This window comes from Gekko japonicus, unplaced genomic scaffold, assembly GCF_001447785.1.
Source record: "Gekko japonicus isolate JY-2015 unplaced genomic scaffold, Gekko_japonicus_V1.1 scaffold658, whole genome shotgun sequence".
Classification (NCBI taxonomy): domain Eukaryota; kingdom Metazoa; phylum Chordata; class Lepidosauria; order Squamata; family Gekkonidae; genus Gekko; species Gekko japonicus.
Window position 1 is genome coordinate 395,041 of NW_015165847.1, and position 21,949 is coordinate 416,989.

At 40.9% G+C, this 21,949-nt stretch overlaps 1 protein-coding gene across 1 annotated transcript in view; it reads left to right on the forward strand.

Annotated features, from left to right (window-relative positions):
* Window positions 1-21,949, forward strand: part of FOXP2 (forkhead box P2) — a 523,287-nt gene that overhangs the window by 268,060 nt on the left and 233,278 nt on the right. The window contains exon 3 of the mRNA XM_015411071.1: window positions 12,116-12,121. Within this exon, the coding sequence (XP_015266557.1) occupies window positions 12,116-12,121 (6 nt within the window). The remainder of the gene's footprint in view (window positions 1-12,115; window positions 12,122-21,949) is intronic.

Genomic DNA, 21,949 nt, shown 5'->3' on the forward strand with positions numbered 1-21,949 from the left:
AAAATTTGTAATGAGCTTTATGAAGTTCACCGATTGGATCAGGTGCAGGTGTCCTAATCTCAAAGGTGTGAATACACAGATGACCACTTGAAGATCATCAATTACAGGTAAGCAACCTGTTTTTACCCTTTTTTTAAAACTGCCCCTAAGGACAGAATTTTAGTAATTTTTTTTCCACAATACAATACAAACTTGACAAACAAACAGTAAAACAAACATACAAACATAACATTGATGGGGGTAGTAAATTTTCATAATTATTACATTAGTTATGCCTAAATAATCAATATTTCTAGTTTTGTATAATGCGAGTATATATCATTACAGTTCTATCTTGTTGGGTTATATAAATGTACTTTATCTTGTAAGTCGTCTTTTAATTGTATCTGCCTAAACATATTTATTATGGCAGCTATAAAATCGTGTCCAAGTGTTCTGGAATGTAGAATCCTGAAGACCTTTCATCAATAAAGTCAGTTTGTCCATTTCAGCTGCCTCTAGCACTTTGTTTATATATTCTTGTTTCCTGGGTGTCTCAGGTGTCTTCCAATATTTGGCATATAAGATTCTGGCTGCAGTTGTTAAGTATACAGTAAGATAGCGATCATCTTTATTGAGTTCTTTCAGTAAAATGTTCAATAATAATACCTTTGGTGTAAATGGTATAGCTGTATCACCTTTTGAATCATTTCATGAATCCATATCCAATATTTTTTACTTATTTCACAGTGCCACCACATATGATAAAATGAACCCACCTTATTTTCACATTTCCAACACTTATTTGAACATTTACTGTCATATTTCGCTAACCTCTCTGGTGTTACATACCATTTATAAAACATTTTATATACTTTTTCTTTATAGGCTATAGCTTTTGTCATTTTTATATTTTTCTTCCATATTTGATCCCATTGCTCAAAATCAATATTGTGACCAATATTTTGTAGGGTATAAGTTTTTTATGAATTTTTGGTCAGTAGTTATCATAATCTTTTCAATCTCCATCAAGTTCTCATGGAAGCCTATTTTCTTATCTTTGGTATATCTAGATTCTATTTGAGCTTTTTGCCACCACGATAAATCCTTTAATGGTCTCAACTCATTCTTGGAGTCCAAAATATCCTGGTATCTTTTTGGTTTCTCTTCCTAATAGATATTCAGTAGCATGAATGCTTCCAAATGTGCAATCAATTTTGAATTTTTTTGTAAAAAATTGTTTATGTATAGTTTCCCATACTTTCAATAAAGATGCTCAAAGCCAATGTTGTTTAAAATACTTTTGAGTAGACGCCTTTCCATACCATAAAAATACATGCCATCCCCCAACATAAGATCATGGCCTTCTAGCTTTAATATTCTCTTATTCTCTAGAATGATCCAGTCCCTAATCCATGCTAATGCCGTAGCTCTATAATATAAAATCCAGTTGGAAATTCCAAAACCTCCTCTTTCTTTAGAATCTTGTAAGGCCTTCAGTCTTATTCTAGGATGCTTCCCTTGCCAAATAAATTTCGAGACAGTGGTCCAGGTCTTCAAAGATTTTTTGAATTTGCAAAATAGGGATTGTCTGAAATAAAAATATCCACCTCGGAAGTACATTCATTTTAATTCAAGCCATTTTAATTAAAGCAATTCGACCCATTAGGATATCTGTAAGTTTTCCCATTTTTCTAGATCTTGTTTAGTTGTCTTCAGCAGTTCTTTGTAGTTGTTTTCTTTTAAGGCACTGCATTTATTTGTCATCATAATTCCCAGATATTTTATTTTGTTTTGTTTATGTATCAAAGAGATTATTGCTTCTTTCCATGAATCTGGAATTTCTCCATTGTCCATAATATTATTACATATATCTTTTAAAGGGGGCAATAATTGTTCCTCGAATGTAAGGTAGAATTCTATTTGAAGTCCATCGGGTCCTTGTGCTTTACCTTTATTTTGCCGTTTCAGTGCCTCCACCAGTTCAATCATAGCGAATGGCTTCTTTGGTCTTCTGTAAATTTGGTCTTCTGTAAATTTCTTTGGTTGATGTGTTTCTAGGTACCCCTTTATCTGTTCTATATTTATATCTGATTTTCTATAAAGCTCTTTGTAGAAATTTTCTACTATAGTTTTCATCTCTTGTAGTCTATTTGTTTCTGTTCCATCTTGCTTGTTTAAGACCTTTATATAAGATTTCTCTTTTTGATTCCGAATTTTATAGGCCAGCCATCTTGTTGGCTTATTAGCATTCTCAAAGAAGTTTTGCTTAGCAAACAACAGCTTCTTAGATAGTTCTTGCTTAAGTAAACAATTCATCTTGTGTTGTAGTAGCTTAGGTTTAGATTTCATATTTAGAGATACTGGTGGGACCATCATTTTCCCTTCTTGAATCTGAATTTCTTTTTTAAGGTTGGCATATTCTTGCTTCCTTTGTTTGTTTACTCTAGCAGATTCTTTTATCAGTTGTCCTCTGGAAAATACCTTACAAGCGTCCCATACTACTTTTATGGGCATATTAGGTTGTATATTTTCCCTGAAAAAGAACTTAAGATCTTCTTTCATTTTATTAATAAATTTGCCACTTTTCAAAAGAGCTGTATTCAATGTCCATCTACTTTTAGGTCTCATTTCTTGTAATTCTAATATAATGGGTTTATGATCTGCATATGTTCCAGCTTCAATCTCTGCTTCTTGTAAGTCTTTAGTAACCATATTCGAGATCCAGCACATATCCAATCTAGACCATGAGTCATGTCTTGCTGAGAAGTATGTATATTGTTGTTTAGTGGCATTTCTTACCCTCCAAGTGTCCACTAATTTCAGCTCTTGCAGGAGTTGATACAAAACAGGTAGAAATTCATTACCTCCTCTCTTTTTCCCCTGTATATTTGTTTTCCTGTCTTCCTTTTTGTCAAAAACCACGTTATAATCCCCTGTAATACAAATCTCCTAGTAATCTTGTTAAGTAATCAAGTTTTGCAATCTTCTGTAAAAATTTTCTTGATGTTGGTTTGGAGCATAGATAGTCACAATAAGCATTCTTTTCATTTGTCTTTGTATTGCAACCATTAAGATTCTTCCATCTTGTGATGCATATATTTGTTCAAGCTGAAGGTGATTTTTTTTACAAATGTAGCTCTCCTTATCTGATGCTGTGAAAATTTTGCCAAGTCCTTTTGCTTGTAAATGTTTCTTATACACTTTTTAAATATGTCTCTTGAAGACATATAATATCCAGTTTTTGCTTTCTAAGTTGATGGCATATTCTTCTTTTGTGTGTTCCATTAAATCCATTCACATTAATCGAAATTATTTTTATTTTGCCTCTATCCATCTTGTTTCCGATTCTGTTCCTGTTTTTCTCTTGTCAATTGTCCTGTATTGACTGGTGATTTTCTTGTTATTTATTTATTTATTTATTTATTACATTCCATTTGTATACCGCTCACCCCCTAAGGGCTCTGAGCGGTTCACATTACATTATACAACACATCCTACCTAGGGCTACACATACAATGAAAGGGGGGTGACTGGCCTAACATGCACCCTCTGGCGAAGTCTTTGTTGTTCTTAATCTTTCTGCAGGAGGTATTTCAATCCGGCTTCTTGTTCTCTGTGTTTTCACGCTAGTTGCCGCTGCACCTTGTAAAGTTTCTTCTTCCTCCTCTTCTTCTCCTTCATCTTCTCCCTCTTCCTTCCCTTCTTCTGTTGCGAGTTCATCTCCATAGGTTTTAAGGAAGTCTTCTGCCTTCAAGATTGATGTTATTCTATATTTTTTTACCTTTGAAAGTGAAAATCAGACCTTCAGGTAGGAGCCATCTATAGTTTATAGTATTGTTCCTCAGCAATGTTGTCAAGTTGGTATAATCTTTCCTCTTCTCTCTGACTCTCTATGGGATTTCTTTTAGAACATTTACTTCGGTGTCTTTCATCATCAGTGGTGCGGTGTTCACTTCTCTCAGTAGCTTGTCTCTAACAACCCTCTTATGGAAACAAATTTGCACCTCTCTTGGTAATTGAAATCGCCTTGTGTAAGCTGAGTTCATTCTGAAGGCTACATCAATTTCTTGGGTAATCTTGTCTACATCTTCCATGTTCATATGTTCCGCTAATAATTTCGTCGTTTTATTGGTGAGATCTTCATTTTTTTCCTCAGGTACATTTTGAAATCTTAATATGAAGTGGCCGGCATGCTCGAGCAAGTCCACCTCGCTGCGCTGCAGCCTGCTTCTCCACTTTTCCCCCCACATTGCACTTTATTTACTCACAATTAACATATTTTGTTTAAAATGTACCTGATAGTAAGCCGCCTAGCTAGATGCATTTTGCTGTGTGGCTATGTTTTATTTATTTCTCAAATTTTACCTGAATTTTAAGTAGCACTTTTAAAAGTAAATTTCTTTCAGAATACATAGCTACAAATGAGCACATTTTTCATATAATTCCAGTATTTGCAGTCACTGATTCATTTTTTTTATTTTTAAACATTTATATCCCTCCTTCCTTCCTCAGAGCCCAAGGTAGCTCATAACCTATAATCAAACATAGCCAAATGAAATACAACAAACCAGTGTAAATATATAAGAACTATACAGCCCACATATAAATATAAGCCCATCACAGCATTTCCATGGTGAAATAAGTGTGGTTTTGACTATCCATCTAAAGACCTGTGGTGAAGAAATCATGTTAACTTTCACAGCTAGTTCATTCCAAAAGGATATGGGCATTATTGAGATGTTCCATGGAGCAAGTAGTAGCAGTACCTGCCACCCTAATTGAAGGCCCAGTCATGAGTGTGTCCTCCTCAGCCCCTTACAGCCCACATTAAAGGAAGCATGGCAAGCTCAGGAGCTGAAAAGATTGCACTTGTGCCTAGCGTCTGCAACTCTCAGCTGCTTGCCTAGAAGCTGCTGCTCATGTCTTGAGGTAATTGGAACTCTCTGCCTAGTGACATCCGTGCCCTGCGGGACCTGGTACAGATCCACAGGGCCTGTAAAACGGAGATGTTCCACCAGGCCTATGGTTGAAGACAGCAATGGTTTACCATGTAGCCTGGCCTCCGTCTCTCGCCCTCCCACCTTATGGGGAAGCTATAACTGATATCAAATGCCTTGGATGAGTTTTATATATATTATACTGTTTTAACTGTTTCTACTGTTGATTATTTAAATCTATTGATGTATCGGCATATACATACATACACAGGCCTTTATTGGCATATGAGTATCGGCATATGTTGTACACCGCCCAGAGCCCTCCAGGGGAGGGCGGTTTATAAATTGAATTAGTCAATCAATCAATCTTGAGGTGCCACTTCAAAGGTTTCCTGTTTCTCTGACAACACCAAGCTTGACAGTGCATCTGTCTGTTGCTCAGAGTTTCAGTCAAGCAGGAGTTGAAACTCTGGCATTCCTATATCAAACATTCAGTCTAGGGGATCATACTTCAATTTAGGAACTGGAAAGTTAGCAAGAAAAATCTATGTTCTTCAGTTTTGAAGAAGCAGTTCCATGTGGGGGAAGGGAATAAATAGCAATAAATACTTATTTTGTTTATATTGCTTTCACCCACCATTGTAATGTGGAGGATTAAATCTCTCCCGAAGATCCTAGGCATCCTCATACATTTAGTCAACCTCTCATACATTAAAGAACAAAACCAGGTTTCCTCAAGGTCACTGAATATATTTTGTTTTGTTTTTTAAAATGGTAGGTGAAACTCATCCCAGGTCTGACATAGAGCATAGTTGAAGAAGAGCAAGATATTGAGAACATGTGGATCTGCAGAATTGTTCGATGTATGGAAACTTCAAAGACTTGGAAAGGCTATTGAAAATGAAGGGCAGGACAACAGTACTCCTGGTGCTGCACTGGAACATCTGGCTGCCTGTATTATACACTCTGGGAAGTCACACAGACGAACTCAAAAGGCCAATTCATTCCCAGTCAAGATGAACACAGTTTGGTCTGAGAAAGGTTCCTGTGCTCCCCAAAGTTGCTTTTGCCTCTTTAGGAATGTTCCTGTCATCCTTGGTGAAGCATGGCAGTAGACCATTAGTCATCTGCTTCACCATTAACATTGTCAAGGAATCTTACAATATTGAAGGCAAAAATGCACAGAAAGTGCAAATCTGGTTCTGCTTAGACCCAAGAAAACTTTTCCTTTAAGCGCCTAGGGGTGGTAGCATTGAGTATATTTTTAGTTACAGTTCATTTGAGTGTGCAGCTTATGAAGAAGACTAGCATAAATAACAAACCAAGACTAGAGGAAACATGTCCTCTGGTCATAAACAGTAGTGGTAAATTGCTCTTGGTTTTATCTTAATGACTGCTTGTTTGAAGGTTATTCTGCTATGTTGCTATTTGGAGGCTACTTGAATACTCTTTACTTCAGTGGCTTTCCACTTGCCAACCTGTCGTATCCCTTGAGAAATGCAGCTAAGTGTCATCTATGTACCACTTGTGCAATGTTCTGCTATATGCCTCAGGCAATTTCACATCCATTCCTGAAGGCTTTCAATTTTAAGCAGTTCATTGCTTGTTAATTTTAAGTCACCATTGCTTACCTTGGAAGGAGCGGGCATCCTAAATCTTGACTCTCAAGGCAAAAACGAATTGATGACAAGTTCTCTTTTTTCCTGCTCCTATAGGCAAGGACAGAGTAACCATTACGCTTATGCTAACCTAGCTATAGAGCATCACCCCAGATCCATAGAGGTTCCCAGTGTAATTTAATTATCCAGGAATTTTCAGGAAACGAAACAATATTAAATGTGCACTGGCCTGTTCTGAGTTCCTTAAAATTCCCGATAACCTAGAACTACAAGTGGGAACCCACAAGAAACTTGCAGGAGCAGCTATCCCATTTCTCCAACTTCTGCTTCTTCCCCTCTTCCCCTACTTCTCTCACCCTCTTTCTCCTTCCTGCCACTCCTTTTCTAACTCATTCTGTCATTCTCTCTCCATGCCTTCACTTCCTTTCGGCCCCTGCCTGGTCACTTTCTGTCCCTGTCACTCTCTCAGCCTCCCACCTACTCCCCTGCCCCACAGCAGCAGTGGCAGCGGCGACTCTCCAGGAATCACAACAGATTGCCCAGATACAGAGATCAGTTCCTCTTAGGCTTCCCAGCTCCATGTTGGGGGTGGAGCCTTGGGAGGATAAGGTTTAAGTTTGGAAGTTACCTCAGCAGGGTATAATACCATAAACTCCACCCTTAGCAATATACTACAAACAGTCAGTATGGGCCAGAGCTTCTATAAGTGACGTATTTAACTGTCACCTTCAAGGTCAACAACTGAAAGTGTATGTTTATGCCATATTTGTAAGCATTCTGTATGATCACCACACCTTGGACCCACTTTTCTGTCTCCCCTTCTTCTAGTATGTATTAGTACTCTCCCTTTTTTCTGTAGTTTTTAGAAAATGCAATTTAAAAAATCCCCTTCGGGGGGCATTAAAAAAAGAAAAGAAACTAATCTCTGTAATCTGGAGATCAGTTGTAATTCTAGGAGATCTCCAGTCCTCACCTGGAGGTTGGCAACATTAGTTCCCTTGAAGGAAGTGACTGCTTTGGAGGGTGGAGTCAATGGCATTAAATCTGTCTGAAGTCACTCCCTGCGTCAATCTCCACCATACCCAGGCTCCACCCCTCAAATATCCAGGAATTCCCCAACCTGGAGTTGGCATCCCTATCTCCTTCCCACCCAACAGCCAACCTACCTTTATCTGCCCCTCTTGTCTTCAGCTTTCAGTCTCCTTTCCCCCTGCAGCTTCTACTGAGGAAAGCAATGGTCTTTCTCCACAGTGGGGACTAAAGCAGTTTACATTATTCTCTCCATCTTTTTATCCATACAAGAACCCTAAGAGGTAGATTAGTCTGAAAGTATGTGACTGATCCAAAATTAACCTGTGAGCTTCCACAGCAAGATAGGGATCTAAACCTGGGTCTCGCAAACCGTACTCTGAAGCTCTGACCATTATACTACACTGACTTTCTATAGGGTGGCTGCTGTTGAACAGTAGCAAGTGACCAATAGCAAGCAGCCAGGTGGTATCAAGTCACCCAGGGGGTGCTGCTAGGCCTAGGTTTTCCAGGCTTCATGTGGGACCTGGAGATCTCCCAGAATAACAACAACTCCAGACAACAGAGGTCTGTCCCCCGGAGAAAATGGGTGGACTCTGTGGCATTATATCCAGCTGAGGCCTCCCCCCTCCCCAAAGTCTTCACTCCTCAGACTTCACCACAGAATCTTCAGGAATTTCCAAACCTGGAGCAGGCAATCCTAGTCTCAGACCTGGCTTCAACCCCCCTGCTGTTTAGTCATCCATACAGCAGGAAGGATCCTTCCCAATCCAATCTCCAGTCCTGCTTTTTGCTTCCCCCCCCCATGGCTATCAGCCAGTCTATCTCTCACTGTCAATGTGGTGGGGCCTGGAGTAGATCCCTGTGGGGCAGCCATTTCAAAATATTGGGGGGGGGATTCAACCCTCCTCGAGTTGTTGGTTTTTCTTTTTCTTTTTTGGATTTTTCTGGAGACCCGAGGAGTCCCCTGAGTCTGTAGAAAAACCTGTTGGGGGGAGAGTGTGCCCCCTATCTGCAGAAATAAGTAACCGCACTCAGAGAGAACTGTTCAAAATTAGATATATAGATTCTCTTCTCTCGAGACAGGAGCTGCAGCAGTCAAGTTCTCAGCAGGTATAAAATCCTGATAGCTCATCCTATTCTGAGGACTGAGGACTTCAGAGGATTTCAAGGTTAGTAGTGAGTAGGGATGATGATAATTTGGCAGGCTCTGTGGCTTCATTTTCTGTAGCCTCTCTCTACTGCATATGTTTATTGGCAGCTGAGAATCTGGCACCATAGTTCAGATGAGTGGTGCCTTGGAACATGCTCCAGGCCCCCTCCATCTGTCTTAATCAATCTTTGGTCATGCCTCTGTATATCTTTGTAGATTATGAAGGATCACTTTTATTAGTAGTATTGAATGTCATGGTTCTGTACTTCTCTCTAACCTACCTCTGGTCTCTGTATCAACAAAATATTGTACAACCTTGCATTGTAATGTGAGCTCCTTTTGACAAGTTTCCAGCATTTTAATTACTCTAGGGCAAAGAGTGAAGTATGAAATGGCCTTCTTGTACTATTTATTTGTTACTAAATTGTGTGTGTGGGGGGGGTTATACTATGGTGTTAGCCATTCAACATTCTGGAGAAAAGACCTAAAGCTGTTTTGGCAGGCTCAGCAACAAACCCTCCCCGCCCCCCAAATATCTTACCTTGGTGGTCTTAAAAAATGACAGGATTAGGACAACAGCAGTCAATACCTGGCTTGGGGAAAAGAGTACAAAGTGAGCAATGGGAAGGGGTTAGAGATCAGCACAGTAAGTGAGAAAAGTATTGGCTGCCACTTCTGCAGCATGTTTTATGATGCAATATATGTTTTCTAGGTATTCTGCAACATAAGAAAAGCATGTCATATCACAAAATGACTACAAATGATGCCTAATAGTGCTATTCCCATGTATGATCACACCTTTTCAAGTCTAAAGTGGAAGATGAGCATCTTTGTTTGAACAAAAAAAAATGGATTATACGAATGGATTAAACCGACCCTTCCCTTGCCTTACTTCATTGCACTTTGCAAGCTTGAGACACATTTTCTCCCAGTCAGACTCCAAACTCAGAGCTGAGCCATGAAGAGAGAAAAAATGCTGAAATACATTAACAGACACTGTAAGTCATGGGGGGAGGGCAGGATTTAACTCCTCTTACCCATGTTCTCCATACTCATTGAAAACGCTTCTCTCATTTTGTTTACAAGTGGTCGTGATGGTGCCTGTCTTTATCATTTCTGGAGTAGCTAGTAGCAGTTAGAGCATTTGTAGTGGGGAAGCAGCATTGAGGGAAAGTGTTAACCCCCCCCCCTCCAAATGTACCCCTATGGCTGCATTTAAGGAATGTTAAGGACCTCAGAGGGTTTCAAATTGATCCTATCAGTGATCTTTTACATGTCATTTAGTTTGGCCCTAGTCTCTCTGTTTCTCAGTGTGTTACTGATGGCTATGCTCACACATTAAAAGTCACTGTCTATCGCCAGTGAAAGGAGGAGTATTGTACTTGTCTCCATCCCTCTGTCCTAGTCTGCAGTTTGCCAGTTTGGTGTAGTGGTTAAGTGTGCCCTCTAAGCTGTGGAGTCTTGTGAGCAAAAAATTCTACTTTGTGAGCTACCGGCCTTAAAGTTGTGAGCGAGCGATTTGGCAACTTCATGCATCAGTTTGCTCTGGAGCCCTCCTTCCTGAGCGAAGACAAAAATGTGTGAGCCGGAGGCTAAAAAACTGTGAGCTGGCTCACACTAACTCAGCTTAGAGGGAACACTGGTGCAGACTCTAATCTGAGAGAACTGGGTTTGATTCTCCACTCCTCCACTTGCACCTGCTGGATGACCATGGGCAAAACATAGTTCTGGCACAGCTGTTCTTGAAAAAGAGCAGTTTCTGTCAGAGCTCTCTCAGCCCCACCTACCTCACAGGGTGTCTGTTGTGGGGAGGGGGACGGAAAGGAGTTTGTAAGCCGCTCTGAGATTCCTTTGGGTAGTGAAGGACGGGGTATAAATCCAATCTCCTCCTCCTCCTCCTCCTCCTCTTCTTCTTCTCTGCTTCAATGCCAGTAATCAAACCATTTCTTTTGGTCTGGCTAGAGGCACCGCTGCCTATTGCTGGGGAGGGATGGGAAATGTGGCATTGGCCTCCATCTTCTCCCAGACACTGTCTAACAAAGAATGGGCTGGTAGGAAAACAAGAGCGACTGTGGTTGTATCGATTCCCATTAAACCTTTCCCTGCATTATATACATTAGCTTGATTTTAATTGTTATAGTGGTGTGTCTTTGTTTTAATGGTTTTTAAGACATGTTTTAATTCATTAGCTACCTTGGTGGCACTGATGAGGGCAGAAAAACAGGGTGCAACTTTTGTAATAAAATTAAAATAAATAAATAAACTGAACCAGCAATTGATTGTTATGACCAAAACTTTGGAGAAACCGAGACATCAGCCATTTCCTTTTTGGTGGGAAGATCTGTCTTTAATGTTGCTGATTGGTCAGTTCATTGTTGATCTACTCACAGCCCATGTTCTTCCAGCCCATGTTCTTCCAGATTTAAAACTCCAAACCAGGCAACAGATAATGAAAGGATCTGAATGTTTCTGCATAGTGACAGTCCATTCAGTTTTCCATTCAAACTAATTATTAAATATTAAAGGAATCAGTACAGTTGGGTTGAGTGATGTTTAGCTGACTGCACATTCCTGACAGTGATTAATGCAACCTTTTTCAAATTCTAGTTTATACTAAGCATTTGTTTAATTCTTGATATTATGTCTAGATGTGAACTGGATCACTTCTGGATTCTAGAAGATTTCTTTTTAAAAGTGGATCCTGATGATGAGACCCCTAAATCCCCTATAAAAACCTGTTTAATACTAGTATCATTTTCACCAGTATGGAGCATATTCCTGGAGGTCACTAAAGCATTGTCAACAAATTAAATATATATGACTAAAATTACTATTATGAATAAGAGCATCTCACTAATAGATGTGTTTATATGTCTTTTGCATATTCTGATTTATTATTTGATTTATTACTTTTGGTTTACCTTGTTTCTCCAGGAAGTTTAGGGTGGCATGATATGGTTCCTATACCCTCTCCTCATTATCCTCATACTGAGGTATGTTAGAGAGTGACTGGCACAAAGTCAGCCAGTGAGTTGCATGGTTGAGGATTCTCAGTACATTGCAGGATTTTAGTATTCTTACTGGAATTTGAATGACTAAATCTGAAAGCATATAAAACTGGGGCTAAGCCAGGTGGGCTAAGAATTCATAATACTGTTCTATTTATTTAGGGTATTTATATACTCTGTTTTTTTACTGACATAGGACCCAAGTCCAAGCCAGATCCAGCTGTTACAATTAGGAAGCCATGAAAACTAATCACCACAACGAAAATTGTTTGAAACACTTATGAAGCAATCATTTTGTATTTGTTTATTTTGACCCCACTTTTCAATTAAATATACACAGTGGCTAACAATGTATAATTAAAGCAATTAAAATCTAAACTAATTAAGGAGCAAGTAACAAATTAAAATTAGTCAAACCTACAACAATCTAATTCATATAAAATTGCAGGGAATAACAGGAGAAAGTTAGAAAACCAAATCTGCCTGTCTGCAGAAATACGTAGGAAAGTTCAAAAAATTTCCTAAACTTCTTAGGTCTGGGGTGTCAAACTCATTTGTTATGAAGGCCAGATCTGACATAAATGAGACCTTGTTGGACTGAGCCATAAAATGTAATGCCAGGTAGCAGAGATATAAACTTTATAAAGGACACATCCACAAAGGGGTTTTTTCGCTTAAAATAAAAACATGCTTAAAACATTAGCACACTTGCTATATTTTGTTTATTTGACAGTGTCTGATAACTGACACCTCTTGCTCTGAATTATTTCATCAAAATGTCTGTGCTGTTGCAGTCTTGAGTATGCTGTTCAGGTGTGTATCTGTAAACGGAAAATCTACTATGACTCAGCAGCAGCAGAACTGGAAGCAGCAGCAGAAGACAGCCAGTTCCACTTTGGGCCTAATAAAAGCCCTCTGAGGGCCTGATCCGCATGTTTGACACACCTGTACTAGGTCTTCATTGCTCATTCAAAAATCAGCATTAACAAGGATGAATGGATTCAGCATACATGGAGCTACCCTGGAAAAGTGTCTATCATTTGTCCTAGCTTTAGACAATGAAGAGCTGCACAGATATCAGTATAATGGTTTGGGTGGGTACATCTGGTGTGGTCTTGAGAAAATTTGGCCCTACACTGTTAAGAACTTCAAACGTCAACAGCTTGACTTTTAACTGGACAAAAAATGAGTAAGTGACTGATACAGATTAAACAATATCAGAGTAATGTACTTCATCTAGTGTGTTTCAGTTAATATTCTAGCTGCTGCACACTGTACCTATTTGCATTTCCTAAAGATCCTTCAAAAGTAACCCTACAAGAGAGCACATTACAATATTTAAGTCTGACTAAGGTCAGTCTTTTCTAAGAAAAGGCATTCAGTTATGAAAGATACTGCTGGTGACTACAGCCATTAAATTAAAAGATGCCTGCTCCTTGGGAGGAAAGTGATGGCAAACCTTGACAGCATAATAAAAAGTAGAGACATCACCCTGCCAACAAAAGTCTGTATGGTCAAAGCAATGATATTCCCAGTAGTACTGTATGGCTGCGAGAGTTGGACTATAAGGAAGGTCGAGTGCTGAAGAATAGATTCTTTTGAATTATGGTGCTGGAGAAGACTCTTGAGAGTCCCCTGGACTGCAAGGAAATCAGATCAGTTAATCCTAAAAGAAATCAACCCTGACTGTTCCCCGGAAGGCCAGATACTGAAGCTGAACCTCAAATCCTTTTGCCACCAAATGAGAAGGGAGCACTCACTGGAGAAGACCCTGATGCTGGGAGAAGACCCTGATGCTGGGAAAGATTGAAGGTCAAAGAAGAAGGGGACAGCAAAGGATGAGATGGTTAGACAGTGTTATCGAGGCAACGAATATGAAATTAAGCAAACTTCGGAGCATGACGGAAGACAGGAGGACCTGGCGTGATGTAGTCCATGGGGTTGCGAAGAGTCGGACTTGACTGTGCGACTGAACAACAGCACCACTGCTGGCCACTGCTAAAATCCAAGCATTTGATACTTAATGGGGTGGGTATGCAACCCCTTCTTAACAGATTATATCCAACTACTGCCATGTTAGCTGAAGCACCAACCAACCAATACTGAATTCAGGAGTTCTTTTATTCTGTGATAAATGGACTAAGGCATACAAAGGACATTGCATGTTAAAAGCCTTGATATTATGAGTAGATGATTTTCCTTACTGAAAGGAGCAATACTTCATGAAGTTAAACTATCCTTGCATAAACAAAACAATAGTGATTATTTTTGAACAACTACACTTCAATATATAGCATTGTGTACTTCAGTGTACACTTCAATATATAGCATTGTGTACTTACCTTCACACAGTCAAAGAATAATTTTAATAAACCAATTTCCCATGGAATTAATATTGTATTTTCCTGCAAGAGGATCTGCGGATGCAGTTGTTTTTAGTGCCAAATATATTGAAGGTTCTTTGTTTCTCTGTAGTTGATTACTTCATTTATACTATAGAGAGCATCTGTGTTCTTCATGTAACAAGATCTTGGCTTAATTCTGTCATGGGAATGACTTGGGCTAAGCTGGTATGGGGCAATGTTATTTATGGCATCATTTGATATTGGTAAATATGACTATTTGATGTTGTTAAATATTATAACCCATTATTGAGTGGAGTAGGTTTAATAAACATTGCCTTACGTTTTGAGCTGGTTTATGCCTGTTCAGGCAATTAATTAAGTAGTGTTGCAGCAGCTGACTGCTGCTGAGGTTCAGGGGCCTTTTGCAACATAGGAACAAAGAGATGAGGACCTATGTGTATGAAACCTGGTGGTCTTAAATGTTGATCTGTACTCTGATGCCTCTGCACCGCTGAGTCTAGGCTCAGCCTCTTAGAAAGTGATATTGCAGTCCTTGTGTGGAAGATTCAGAGTTTCAAAATGTAATCTTAACACTTTTCTTTATAAGTAGATAGAATACCACAGTATACTTATCATAATCATCTGGCATTGTGTGTAAAATAGCCAGGAGATCCTAAGCTTGTCTGGCAGCCAGAAGTTCTAGCTCTTTAGCATTATGCATCACTAGGTGGTGAGCTAGACTTTTTTTAAGGCAAGAGATGTTTCAGAGGTGGTTTGCCAATGCCTTCCTCTGCATCACAACCCTGATATTCCTTGGAGGTTGCCCTCCCATACTATATTTATTCATTCATTCATTCATTCATTCAACTTCTATTAAGGAAAGAATTAGTAGGCACATAGATGAACAAAACCTATTGAGGCAGACTCAGCACGGTTTCTGTAAGGGAAGATCTTGTCTCACTAACCTGTTAGTGTTCTTTGAGGGGGTGAACAAACATGTGGACAAGGGGGATCCAATAGATATTATTTACCTTGACTTCCAGAAAGCTTTTGATAAAGTTCCTCATCAAAGGCTCCTAAGTAAGCTCAAAAATCATGGGATAGAAGGACAAGTCCTTTTATGGATCAAAAACTGGCTAGTTCATAGAAAACAGAGAGTGAGTGTAGGTGGGCAATTTTCTCAGTGGAGGGTGGTAAGCAGTGGGGTACCGCAGGGATCAGTACTTGGTCCACTGCTTTTTAACTTGTTCATTAATGATTTGGAGATGGGAGTAAGCAGTGAAGTGGCTAAATTTGCGGATGATACAAAGTTGTTCAGGGTGGTGAAAACCAGTGAGGATTGTGAGGCACTCCAAGGGGATCTGTCAAGGATGGGCGAGTGGGCGTCAACATGGCAAATGGGGTTCAATGTGACCAAGTGCAAGGTGATGCACATTGGAGCCAAAAATCCTAAATATAAATACACATTGATGGGGTCTGAACTGGCAGAGACTGAGCAAGAGAGAGATCTTGGAGTTGTAGTGGATAACTCACTGAAAATGTCGAGACAGTGTGTGACTGCAATAAAGAAGGCCAATGCTATGCTGGGGATTATTAGGAAGGGTATTGAAAACAGATCAGCCAATATAATAATGCCCCTATATAAATCAATGGTGAGACCTCATTTGGAATACTGTGTGCAGTTCTGGGCACCACACCTTAAAAAGGATATTATAGCTTTGGAAAAAGTGCAGAAAAGGGCAACTCGAATGATAAAAGGGTTGGAACACTTTCCCTATGAGGAAAGGTTAAAGCGCTTAGGGCTCTTTAGCTTGGAGAAAAGACGACTGAGGGGTGACATGATCGAGGTTTATAAGATTATGCATGGGAAAGAGCAGGTAAAGAAAGAGGTACTTTTCTCCCTTTCTCACAATACAAGAACTCGTGGGCACTCCATGAAACTGCAGAGCGGTCGGGTTAGAACGGATAAAAGGAAGTACTTCTTCACCCAAAGAGTGATTAACACATGGAATTCACTGCCACAGGAAGTGGTGGGTGCTACAAGCATGGACGGCTTCAAAAGGGAATTAGATAAGCATATGGAGCAGAGGTCCATCAGTGGCTATTAGCCACAAGGTATAGCTAGGGGCTCTGGGGCAAGTGATGCTCTGTCTTCTTGGTGCTTGGGGGGGGGGTCAACAGTGGGAGGGCTTCTAATGTCCTGGCCCCACTGCTGGACCTCCTGATGGCACTGGTATTTCTGGCCACTGTGTGACACAGAGTGTTGGACTGGATGGGCCTTTGGCCTGATCCAACATTGGCGTCTCTTATGTTCTTATGTTCTTAAATGTAGGAGCAGGACCAGGGTACTTTAATCCATCAGGGAAGGCTCAGGGCAGCTTACAAACAGTTTAAAACCAACATACAATTTAAAACCAGCAAATACAAGATATAAAATACAATTCCATACAATTCCAATAAATACAATGAATCTAAATAAATACAGCGGCATCCTGTAATAAAGTGCTAGTGCGACCCAACCGGTGCAGTCAGTTCTTATTGGAACGCTTGGCGAAACAGCTCCATTTTCATGGCTCTACGGAACTGCTGGAGGTCCCGTAGAGCTCTAATCTAATTGGGGAGCTCATTCCACAGCATTGGCGCCACCAGGGAGAACGCCCTGGTCCTAGTTACCGCCAGCCTGGCATCCCTAGGCCCAGGGGGGGCCAGGCGGTGTTGTGTTCCAGACTGCAGTGCTCTCGGAGGATTGTACGGTGAAAGGCAGTCCCTCAGGTAGACAGGCCCCTGACCATTAAGGGCTTTAAAGGTCAAAACCAGCACCTTGAAGCGAATCTGGAATGCTGTTGGCAGCCAGTGCAATGACTTCAACACAGGCTGGATGTGCTCCCACCTGGGGAGGCCCATCAGCAGCCTGGTTGCCGTGTTTTGCACCAGCTGCAGCTTCCGGAGTTGCCGCAAGGGCAGCCCAATGTAGAGAGCATTACAGTAGTCTAGCCTTGAGGTGACCATAGCGTGGATCACTGAAGCCAGATCATTGCGTTCAAGGAAGGGGACCAACTGCCTAATCAGCCGAAGGTAGTAAAAGGCTGCCTTGGCAGTGGCTGCTACCTGGGCCTCCATTGTCAAGGAAGCATCCAGGAGCACTCCCAAACTCCTGACCCTCGGCGCTGGTGCTGGCACCAATGGCGTCCCGCAAAAAGCCAGAAGAGGGACCCCTAACCCTGAGCCACTCTGATTCAGGCAAAGGACTTCCATCTTCATCGGATTCAATTTCAGTCGACTCAACCTAAGCCATCCCACCACGTCCTGCAATGCCCGGTCCAGATCTTCCGGGGTAGAGCCAGACCGCCCGCCCAACAACAGATAGAGCTGGGTGTCATCTGCATATTGATGACACCCAAGCCCATGCCTCCAGGCAATCTGGGCAAGGGGGCACATATAGATGTTAAATAGCATTGGGAAAAGCACTGCCCCTTGGGGCACTCCACAAACTAGTGGGTGCCTTCAGAACATCTCCTCCCCAAGTGCCACCCTTTGTCCCTGACCCTGGAGAAAGGAGTGAAGCCATTGCAAGGCCAGCCCCCGAGTCCCCACGTCGGCGAGGCAGTGGGCGAGCAGCTGATGATCGACCATGTCGAACGCCGCCTACAGATCTAACAAAAGCAGCACCGCCATCCCGCCCCAATCCAGATGTCTCCAGAGGTCATCTGTGAGGGTGACCAGTGCTGTCTCCGTCCCGTGACCAGGGCGGAAGCCAGACTGGAAGGGATCCAGCGTGGAAGTGTCATCCAGAAAGCTCTGCAACTGTATCACCACCGCCCTCTCTATTAATTTGCCCAAATAGGGCAAATTGGAGACCGGCCAATAGTTGACCAATTTGGCCGGGTCCAGACCCTATCCAAGGCCAACCCTGCTTAGCTCCTGAGCTCCTGAGATCTGACAGGATTGGGCTACACTGGGCTATCCAGGTCAGTATACTAATATATACCAAGGACTTCATTGAATTAAAAAAAAAGATTTCATAATGACAATTCCACCAAACTTCAATCCATATACCTGGAAGCGTAATATAAGTCTTTTGTTGTTCAGTCGCACAGTCGAGTCCGACTCTTCGCGACCCCATGGACTAGATCCCGCCAGGCCCTCCTGTCTTCCGCTGTCCTCTGAAGTTTGCTCAGTTTCATGTTCGTTGCATCGATGACACTGTCCAACCATCTCACCCTTTGCCGTCCCCGTCTTCTTTGACCTTCAATCTTTCCCAGCATCAGGGTCTTCTCCAGTGAGTGCTCCCTTCTCATTTGGTAGCCAAAGTATTTGAGCTTCAGTTTCATTATCTGGCTTTCCAGGGAACAGTCAGGGTTGATTTCTTTTAGGATTGACTGATTTGATCTCCTTGCAGTCCAAGGGACTCTCAAGAGTCTTCTCCAGCACCATAGTTCAAAAGAATCTATTCTTCAGTGCTCAGTTTTCCTTATAGTCCAACTCTCACAGCCATAGATTACTACTGGGAATACCATTGCTTTGACCATACGGACTTTTGTTGGCAGAATGATGTCTCTACTTTTTATTGTGCTTATCTAGGTTTGCCATAGTTTTCCTCCCAAGGAGAAGGAATTTTTTAATTTCATGGCTGCAGTCACCGTCTACAGTGATCTTGTATCCCAGGAACGTGAAGTCTGTCACTACTTCCACGACTTCCCCTTCTATTTGCCAAGGAGTGATGGGACCGGATGCCATGATCTTAGTTTTTTTTTGATGTTGAGCTTCAAGCCCACTTTTGCGCTCTCCTCTTTTACCCTGAGCAAGAGGCTCTTTAGGTCCTCTTCACTTTCTGCCATTAGAGTGGTATCGTCTGCATATCTGAGGTTGTTGATCTTTTCCCCAGCAATCTTAATTCCCGCTTGTGATTCATCCAGGGCAGCATTTCGCATGATGTACTCTGCATATATATTAAATAAGCAAGGTGACAATACAATACAGAAATATATCATCACTCCATTAATAACAAGGATGTACCCTTGGCAGATACTGTTGGGGCTAAATTATCTTCAGGAGAGGATCAGTTAGAGCACTCCCCCTACCCCAAGCTTTCTAGCACAATAGATTTTTTTTCTAAACCATGCCTCTATCTATGTTACATTTTTACCTTGCCCTTCTTCTAAAGACCTCAGTGCAGTCTACCAGGTTCTCCCCTTTTCCATTTTATCCTCACAACAACCCTGTGAAGGTAGGTCAGGCTGACAGGCAGTAACCAGCCTAAAGTCACCCAGTAAGCTTTGTGGTAAACTGTGACTTTGAGCCTGGGTCTTCTAGCTTCTATTCCAATCCACTAACCATGCCATCATTCTGGGGGGGGGGGGTTATCTATACTGAAAAGCCATATACCTTTTAGTCTTCCCTTGTAGGGAAGGTGCTCCAACTACTGGATGCTTTGGGTTTATTTATTTAAGATATTTATAAACCCTTTGGTGAGGGACTGAACTCAATACTTTATATGCCATCTCTGGAGACCTTTTTCAAGCAGCTCACAAAATGAGACAATGCAGTAAATAAAAGTTGTGTAAAATTGTCAGTAGCAACCCCTAAAAAACAACCTATTAAAACAAGACGCAAAAACAAGCTGGGCCATAAAAACCACATTAAAAACCTTAAGAATGCTGTTCCTTAAAAAAGACCTCAGACAAGATAAGTTGGTGAGATAGGACTTCTTTTCATAAGCCATGCTGATTCTTCCTCAATATATCTTTGCCCTTTATATGCTTAATAATTCTGTCTTTAACTGTTTTTGTGAGCTATTTGGCACAGATGTCTGGATTTCTTTTTGTAAAATTAGCATTATATTTGCTACTTGCCAGTCCTCTGATAGGGAAGCCAGTTTTGCTGACAAATTCCATATTATGTTAGGAGATCAACAGTTTTGCACTTGGTTTTTTAAAATACCCTTGGGTGTTTGCCATCCAACCCTGGTAAAATTAGTTTTAAATTTGTCCATTAGCCCTTGACCTTCATCTTTCATCACCAATATCTGATTCAGTTCTTCAGACACCCTTCCTGAAAATAGCAGTTCTTTGTGCAGTGTTCTAGTGTGTTCCTATTAGATGACCTGGAACATTTTCCCCATCATCTCTTAGGCATGTGTTATCCTAAACTGGAAGTTTTCCCATCCCCACCTGGCTTCTCCCAGGAGTTAATTTAAAAGCTGCTCTGTAACTTTTTGGACGTCAAGTGGCTGCAGTCTGATTCCTCAGTGCCTAACAAATCTAAACCCATCGTCCTGACACCACTGTTTCATCCATTCACTGAGACCCTGATCCTCACCCTCTAGTTGACCTTGCTTGTAGAACAGGTAACATTTTGCAGAAATGCTACCTGTTCCTCACTCAGAGCTCCATCGACAGGTACACTGATATGCACACTGAGATCTCCACCTTATTCATATTGGATCTTAATCCAACTATGCAGATCTGCATTCAAAAACTTGATCCATACGTCTAGTTCACTTTGAGTTGAATCCTATTAGCTTTTCTAGAAGTAAAAAAGGAATGAGACATCATCTTTGACCACCCAAAAAGGCTATGCTGAGAACCATGGGACTTGTATGTACATGGGAATCATGGGACCTGCATGGAATGGAGGCTGTACCATGGAGATGAATTGAGTCGGAAAGTTGGTTGGATCTATGAGTGTATAAAAAACCCGGTATTTTTTGGGTTCAGGTATGGGCCCCCATAGGGTATAACAGAGAATTGATCCAGGGTATCGGGCTCTGGGATGGCTGTGTTTTTTGAAGTAGAGACACCAAATTTCCAGCATAGCTGATTGTGCCTCCCCCCCCCTCAAAGTTTCAAGAAGTTGGACCGGGGGTTCAATTCTATAGGCTCCCAAAGAAGGTACCCCCATCAACCATTGAAACCAATGGAGAAAGAAGTTGTTTAAAGGTATCACAGTCCCTTTAAACACCTTCTTCAAGCTGTGTGACCCCGGAGGTGTATAAAGGGACCATGATCCCTTTAAACACCTTCTCTAAGGGGTGAGTTCACCCAGAAGGCATTTAAAGGGACCGTGATCCCTTTAAATATCTTCTCCAAGCCCTTTAACTTCAGCTGTCTGGCAGTCCCCTAAAAAATCCCTAATATTTTCAAAATTTTCAGGGACCAGCGATTTCGGTTAGCCGAAAAATGGCCAAATCTATCCAGCTGAAAGAATATCCAGAAAATACCGATTTCAGGTATTTTTTTGGCATTTTTTGGATATTTTTTCAGCTTGGATTTAGCTGAATGCACACCCCTGGTTGGATCCAACTGTTTAGGTTGATCAGACAAAGAAAAGAGGGGAGCAGAGTAGAGAAGGAGGGTAGAAAGAAAGGTCTTCTGTTTCTTGTGTTTATTCCTAGATATTTAATCTTCTTTTGAATTTCTAAACCTGCTAATTCTTGCAGCTGGTGAGCTTGAAGTTTAGTCAGGTTTTTAATAAGCATTTTTGTCTTTTTACCATTAATTTTAAGTCACTACCACCTTGTCATAATCTTGCAGGGAATTTAACAATTGTTTAATAGAGCTTACTGGATTCTCTAAGATAAATACTAAATCATCTGCAAATCCTTGAAACTTATATTCTTCTCCTCTTAGTCTGAGACTTAGATTTGTACGTCTGCTCTAATCGCATCATCTAAAATTTCAAGAACAAAAATAAACAATAGAGGTGAAAGAGGACATCCTTGTCTAGTTCCTTTATGTATCTCAATATTTCGTGATAGATCTCCATTAATAAGAACCTTGGCTTGTTGTTTAGTACAAATTGCTTTGATCATTGTATAAAATTCAGTACCAGCTTGTGAATTTAAAAGTAGTTCAAACATAGAATTCCAACTGACGTT